This window comes from Pygoscelis adeliae, unplaced genomic scaffold (genome assembly GCF_000699105.1).
Source record: "Pygoscelis adeliae isolate BGI_AS28 unplaced genomic scaffold, ASM69910v1 Scaffold97, whole genome shotgun sequence".
Classification (NCBI taxonomy): domain Eukaryota; kingdom Metazoa; phylum Chordata; class Aves; order Sphenisciformes; family Spheniscidae; genus Pygoscelis; species Pygoscelis adeliae.
In genome coordinates, this window is record NW_008825152.1 from 399,996 (window position 1) to 407,543 (window position 7,548).

Below are 7,548 nucleotides of genomic sequence, written 5' to 3' on the forward strand. Positions count from 1 at the left end.
AGTTTCAGCCCTTCAATAATGTTTAGTAGCATTTACTGAGTTTCAGTCTTCAGTATTATTGAGTTTCAGTCCTTTGATAATGTTTAGTAAGTTAATGTCTTAAAAGGGCTGAATAAGCGAATATTAACTTTGATGAAATTAAAATGTTAATTTTAATTAGCATTGGGATTGAAACTTTTTAACATTTCCATTTAAAATTATCAAATTTTATTAAAATAAATATTAAGTTAATATTTTAGTAAACCAGCACATGTAAGATCAGATTTACTTCATTGCAAGGCTCTATTGTGAATTTTTTAGCACGCTGAGGAAGAAGCTGTTCATGATCATTTTGAGTGACTTTCTGACATCTGTACCTTCATCAACCTCAAAAAACTTGAAAATGACAATTGAATAATCCTCATCTTCAAATAGCTGGAAAACATTTAATTATCTCGTGGTGGCATGCCTCAACATTTCCATGGACTCCTGACTGACAAAATAAAATATCACCTGTAATTTAAAACCTGTTTTGGCAGATGAGGATAAGTGTTTGAAAACTTTTATTACACAATCTTAAGGATCAAATGATGATTTAATACAGAAAAGTATGCTATATGCATCTCCTATATGAAAGGACAGTTGGCTGGAAGCAATTATTAGTTCTCATTTTCCTTTAACTTGCAAATAGGTTAGTTTCTTTCACAAAGATCATGAACACTTTCAGTTGCCAGTTTTGATCTGTTTCTCACATATTCCTACTGCTGTTTTGTTGCTGCCTTGGAAATTGTTGGTCAGACAATGGGCTCTGCTACTTTCACCCAAGTAGCGATAAAGAGTTTTAGAAATGATTAAATCATTTGATATCGCCATGGTCCTAGAGAAACTGTAAAGAAAAACACACACTTTTTAACTGTCTTTAATGGTCTTATGAGTGCAAGAGGGGAAAAAAAGATCATGTCCCAGTGAGATGATTCATTTTTGTAATAGGTGAAAAGCCACGCTTAATTTGCAGTGACAACTGAAAATCTTCTGTGACTGATTGGGATCACCTATGCTTTTCCTGTTTCTACAGATGCCAACATCTTTTTTCCTGTATTTGCATACTTTTAGTAAGTAAAAAAAAAATGCCAAGGGCTTTCTGGATTTTGAAATGCCAGATTTATTTTCACAGTCTGCACCATCTATTGTTTTACATTGACGCTCCTCTGGATACAGCTGGGAAACTCCTTTTGGACAACCTACAATCCTTCAATGACTAGTGCAGTCAGTTATGACGGCTATTACTCTTCACTGATCCATGCAAAATCCTTCTGAATTCCTTCTCCACTTCTTTAGAAATCCATGAAAATAGGTAGATTTAAGATTATTCTGGACAGACATTTCAAGCCATCTTGTTGGTGCCTTTATATGAAGTTTGTAAAGCAGTGATGATCTTTTGGTTTCCAAGGTGTGCCATAAAGGCAGTCAATTGTTGCTGGAGGTCTGGTAAGCAGTTTTTAATCTCAAACATGGTGATTTCGGGAAAATAAATACCTATAGCAAAGACAGCTCAGATCCAGTGACTCAGAAAAATCCTTCTTGAGAAATGAGCACTCTACGATCCTTCCCTCCATCAATCCATTTCTTTGCTTCATGTTGGTCAGATTCTTTGATCTTCAAGCAGTGGTTTCACTGATATCATGAGGAATCTAGGAATGGTACAGCACAGGAGCGGTGGCTCAGAGATGTGGAATTTCCATAACTGGAGATTTTGAGAACTGAGTTGGGCAAAGCCCTGAGCATCTGGCTTTGGAGTTAGCCCTGGTTTGAACAGGAGGTTGTACTAAAGACCTTGAAAAGTCCTTCCATCCTAAATCTTTCTACAATTCTTTCTGGTTTGCTCTTTTTTTTGCTTTTTTTTTTTTTTTTGTTTTTGTTTGTTTGTTTTCCCCAGAGAGATGTGTCTTCCACTTGCTCTGAAATGCTCACACTATCTTTATTGCAGCACTGAAAAATCTTTGAGCATCTTGCCTTTGACAGAATCACCACAGGGCTAACTCCTCCTATTATAGTTTTCCTTGTGGTCTAGAGCATACCACACCAAAGAACAGTGTCTTGCCATTGCAGCAAACGTCCTTCTGTATTTATAGGCTGCTGAGCTAAGAAATAATTCCAGAGAACTCAGGGGAAGACTTGGACATGTGCAAGGTCCTACCAGGGGGAGCTGGCTTGCTTCAACATCTTGAAATTCAACTCTGTGCTGGATGTTTGCAACCAAACTGACAAGCAAAGACATCTGCATTTAGATGTTCCCCCTTGCATCGTGTGTTTAAGATTTCATTATAGTCACTGGCAACTCATTCAATGGGGTCAGGAGGGTGACTCATCCCTAAACCAGATCCTGACAGCCTGGGCATCGGGTCCAGGCTCCACTGGCTGTGGTGACAAGAGCTCCATTGACATAGTGGGAGGTTAGATAGCCAGGATACATGGAAAAACCTCCATTTAGATCTTCTCAGATCGTGTTTGTTGGAGCTGATCTCTGCTCATTTGTGTTGTCCTACTGAAAATCCAGCTTCAACAGCTGCTCTGTGGCTCATTGTTATTCCACAAGGCCTTAAGGACCATTCAGTTTTTCCTTTACTCATGTGATCTGTGAATTAAACAATTAAACAGTGATCAGTCCCTTATGACAAAGTAGAAGGAACCATCTTAGACTTTTCAGACAAGCATTTGGCAGCCTAGTGATATTGAACCTTTGCCATAAAAGGAGGTGGGAGGGGGGAGAAGAAGGAGACGATTTGAAAGTATGCTCGTTATCTTCAGTTACTGCTGTCTGCAGTGGCCTGACCACAAGCAATGGTCTCTGATTTCAAGTGGGTTGAAATCTGGCCAGCACTTACATGGAGTGCCACAGAAGAAACCAAACCATCACTGGTCAGAAATAGCAGAAGCAGTGTGGTATTCCACAAAGTCAGATTTAGCAGGGTATGTGGAGCTGACTGGTACTGCTAGCTTTATATAGTATGGGAAAGTGTTTCCAAAATGCTCTCCTCTCTTCTGGCATCAGTATGTCAGACAGGATATTGGGAATCTGGTAAGCAATTGGAGATTAGCTACAGGAATTATTTTTCAGATTTCGGATCTCAAATGTATCTTATCCTCTCTTATATCCTTCATTTGGGTTAGCCACTGTTTGAAAATGTGTGAGCATCATGTTGCTATCCATAATCTGTATTGACTGTGTCCCATATCAGCTTTTCTAAAGCTTTTGATGGATTTGGTGACATTTTTTCATTATTATTCCAGTACCCTGAGAGATTTTACAGAGCATCATCAACCAGAGAGCTTAGTGCAAGTTACTTGTCCCAGTGATACAGCAACTAAAATGGTGAGGTAGGAAGCAGTTTGTTGATCAATCTCCTTGACCTCCTCCACATTTTCTTGACTCTCTCATCCATGTCCGTACTGTTGCTAGATCTTTCATCTAAAATTCTGGGATTCCAATGAGCTCCTATGAAGTCTATATTGAAGTTGCTAATGCAGTCTGTCCATTAAGTCCATGATTAGTCAATTTTTCATTCTTCTCACTGATAGCTATCAGAAGAACTCTTTGTCCTGTTCTTTGGTCAGATTTATGGTGACTTCACCCGGATCTCAGACCAGTCAGTGGTCTGATGTATTATTACAGCTGGATGGGAATTCTTTGAGGGAACAAAATGATGGAAAGATTTGAGGTTGGACTGGATGAATTCTAGAGTCCTTTCCAACCTCTGCTCAAAGCAGGGCTAACTGCAAGACTAGATCAGGTCTCTGGGGTTCTCCCTCTCTTCTCCATTTTTGAGGAAAACAGATTTGTTTCCTTCTGACGTGGAAGGAAATTTGGCATTTTCCAGTGTGGAATATTCATTTGCTTCAATATGTTTCTTTCCATGCAATGTGAAAGTGTTCTATTTTTCATAAACCAAAATGTTTCTATTTTGCCCAATCTTATCCATTTCTGCACTCTGAGCTATTGATCAGTCACCTGTCTTTCTCTTCCTTGCTCTACTTCCTAAATTGTGGACTTGTTAAGCAATTTCCTATTAATAGTTTTAATTTCTGCAAATAAATTTTGGAGGAAATGTTAAGATTTTCCCCTGGATTAAATAGGAAAGAAATAATAAAACCAAAATATTTGGGGGTTTAGGTCAGGTTTGTGTCAATCAGTGTTTTCTGGAACTTCTGTGGGGCTCATGGGTGCCATATCAACATGCCCATTCCTGTCCGACTCCATGCCTTCAGACTGAATTTCTATTCAGGCACTGTATTTTCTTTCCTGGTTAAAATGTCATGGTGTGTCATAGTCACATACCTCAGGGCAAACATAGCCAAGCTGGGAAGCCTGCTTTAGAAAGGAGAATAGCTTCAGAAAGCATCACCACAGTCATTGGGAGTAGATAATTTACAGGGAAGTGAGAAAATCCACTCACGTGCGGGAGAGTTTGTCCTTCTTGCCCAAGATGTCCTTCAACATAGAACATTTCCTAATCAAACTACTTGTAATCTTTCCATATGAATACTACTATACTGTGCCAACACAGTCCCAGATAAAAACATTTTAAAACAACGGGTCAGATTTTTAAAATATTTTTTCAGTCTCTACTAAATATTTCCTGATTTTAAGCCACAACATGATTTCGGTGACAGTCTCTATTCACACTTATCAGCTCTGTGGTGGGTATGAGGATGAATGGAGTTTCATGACTGTCACTTTTTGCAGTTGAATATTTTCCCAGGACTTTTTGGCTGTTGCCACCCATCCCTTCATTCATGAGGGGTCTTCTGTCTCCATATTGAATCAGTCACAGCCACCAGGTGAGACTGGGGTGTTACTACACCAGTTACTTCAAACATGATATTGAGATTCTCTGCTAGGAATGGTGTGCAGGTAATGGAAGAGTTTTGTCTCTTTGTATTTCTAAGTATTGTGCTTGGTTTTAGTTCATGGACAGTCAGGAGAGCCAGTGAGGTGGATGAACACCTTATTTTGCCTTTTCTGCTCCTACCCTCTCCTAATCCTTCTCCTGTGCAGGTTTTAAGGAAACTGCCTTCCTCTATGCAGTGTCCTCTGCAGCTCTTACCCACTCCCTGGCCAGAGCGTGTAGTGCTGGGCGCATGGAGCGCTGCACCTGCGATGACTCCCCAGACCTGGAGAACCGCAAGGCCTGGCAATGGGGCGTTTGTGGAGACAACCTCAAATACAGCACCAAGTTCCTGAAAAAATTCTTGGGTCAGAAGAGGATTGGCAAAGACCTGCGGGCCAAGGTGGACATCCATAACACCAATGTTGGCATCAAGGTGAGGAGCTGCAGCAGCAGCAGGCCTAGAAAGAAGTCAGGACTCAATGCAAGTCTTCTAACCCATCCTCAGCCGAGGCTGTTTGTGAGAGGGGTATTCACTGCCCCTACTCACAAACGAGACCTGTTTACCAGTGTGTTGTGGACCTTATGGTACTGAGAGCTCCCTGGAAAGTCTCCTGAACTCTGGTGTGAGGAGTTGCATGTTGAGTGGCAGAGTAGCATCCTGTATCCTCTAGTGGTATCAGGGGCTGAGTGACAGCAATATGCAGCACGGTAACGGCTGTAAAACTCACTGGCTGAATTACTCCATGGGTTATGCCACAGCCACAGGGAGTTTTGAGAAAAGCTAGAGCTTCAGAGCTGGTGGGACGTGTGAAGTAGCTTAAGGGTTGACACTCTTGAGATCAGTTTTGAGTCTGCTAGTGATTTGCTATGGAACTAGTCATGTCACAAGTTTGGGTCAGGGAGACCGTTAGATCAAGCATTTTGGCCTGTATGTTGCAGGCTAATGACTTATCATTGTTTTCCGTTTACTGAGTTCAATTACTTGTTTGATTAGAGCGCTATCTTGATTTGAATATACCAAAGGGAATCCACCATGCTGGAGATACTCAGTTTCATGGTTGACTACTCCTGCTATTCCAAATAGGCTTAGTAAGAATTTGACTGGCCTCAGTATTCAGCTATTTGTCCTCATTCAGGCTTTCTGCTCTCTGGCTCACCAGTCAACTCTGTAGCCATTCCTCAGTTGTTTTTTTTTTTTTACTTTTTCCTCAATAAAATAGGAATAATATCAATAAAACTGAAGTACTTCCAGGCTGTCTGCAATCTGAGGTGTTGCCTCTACCCAGAACTAGGCTCATGGTCCTGGCAGATAATGACTACCACTTCTCTTCCTCATCAGGCTGTGAAAAATGGTCTCAAAACCACATGCAAGTGCCATGGTGTCTCCGGCTCATGTGCTGTCCGGACATGCTGGAAACAGCTTTCGCCTTTCCATGAGATTGGACGACTACTGAAGCTGCGCTACGATGATGCTGTCAAGGTCTTCAGCACCACCAATGATGCTGTGGGACACTCAGAGCTGGCTGGCCCACAGAGACACAGCCATTCCCCCAGGCACCCGGCTTCACCCCGCTCTACTGACCTGGTGTATGTGGAAGACTCCCCCAGTTTCTGTCGTCCCAGCAAATACTCCCTGGGAACTGCTGGGAGGACCTGCTCGCGGGAAGGCAACTGTGACAGCATGTGCTGTGGACGAGGCTATAACACCCAGAGCCGGCTGGTTACCTTCTCTTGCCACTGTCAGGTGCAGTGGTGTTGCTATGTTGAGTGCCAACAGTGCATGCAGGAAGAGGTGGTCTACAGCTGCAAGCAGTAAAGTTAGTGCTAGAAGGTCAAGACAAGTCCTAGAGTACAAGAAAGCAGTAGGGAGAGAGAGACATGATTCTTTGCTGTGGGGTGAGGGCAAAGGCAAGCACCAAAAATGTCCAGTGCTCCTATTATCTCAGTGTGGAGATCCTCCGATCTGGGGAGAGCCCCTGTATGAGGGGTGAAAAGCAGAGGTTTTGTCAGGTATCAGATCAGGAAGGAGGGACAGAGAGTGGGGGTAATGTGGGGACAGCAGGAACGCTGAAGCAGTCAAAAATACCTCTCTTGAGCTAAAAATTGTACTCTCATCTGCAGGAGTATCCCCCTCCTCCATCCCTCACTTGCACTTACGTAAATGAGTTGGGGTGGTGACATTGAAATACTGAGGTCTTGTGCCCTGGTTCCTGGAGAGAAGAGAATTAAGGGACCGGAGAGGCAACTAACCAGAGACTGGATCCTGATGGAGCAGGGACAACTGTGTTCCTGCACCAAGGCAAAAGGACTCTGGCAGCAGGGGATTTTCAGTGCTGTTCTCTGGGAGCTGGTTGAATCCTTTCTGCTTTGAACTCAAAGACAGACTGTTGAGTAGTCTGATCTTGATGCAAGAATTGTGCCTCAGAAATGCCAGTTTACAAACAAATGGAGCTCATGGCCATCATCTCCCAGGTCTATAGTTTGGACGTTAGACCCCAAGTGCATTTTAACCACATTTTAACCTTGCTGTACACAGGAGACCTGGAATTGCCTCTGTTACGGTGCATGTATCACAGGAACTCAGCTGAAGTCTGTGAAGTCACCCCTCTACAGCATGCTGCCTCGCAGGGGGTTTGTTTATGGTGGTGGATCCAGGGTGATGGTGCCAATTATGCATTTC

The 7,548-nt window shown here is 42.5% G+C and overlaps 1 protein-coding gene across 1 annotated transcript in view; it reads left to right on the forward strand.

Moving 5' to 3' along the window:
* WNT9B (wingless-type MMTV integration site family, member 9B) overlaps nt 1-6,693 on the forward strand; it is a 9,169-nt gene extending 2,476 nt beyond the window's left edge. The window contains exons 3-4 of the mRNA XM_009328405.1: nt 5,036-5,301; nt 6,208-6,693. Of these exons, the coding sequence (XP_009326680.1) occupies nt 5,036-5,301; nt 6,208-6,684 (743 nt within the window). The 3' untranslated portion in view covers nt 6,685-6,693. The remainder of the gene's footprint in view (nt 1-5,035; nt 5,302-6,207) is intronic.
* The last annotated feature ends 855 nt before the right edge of the window (nt 6,694-7,548 follow it).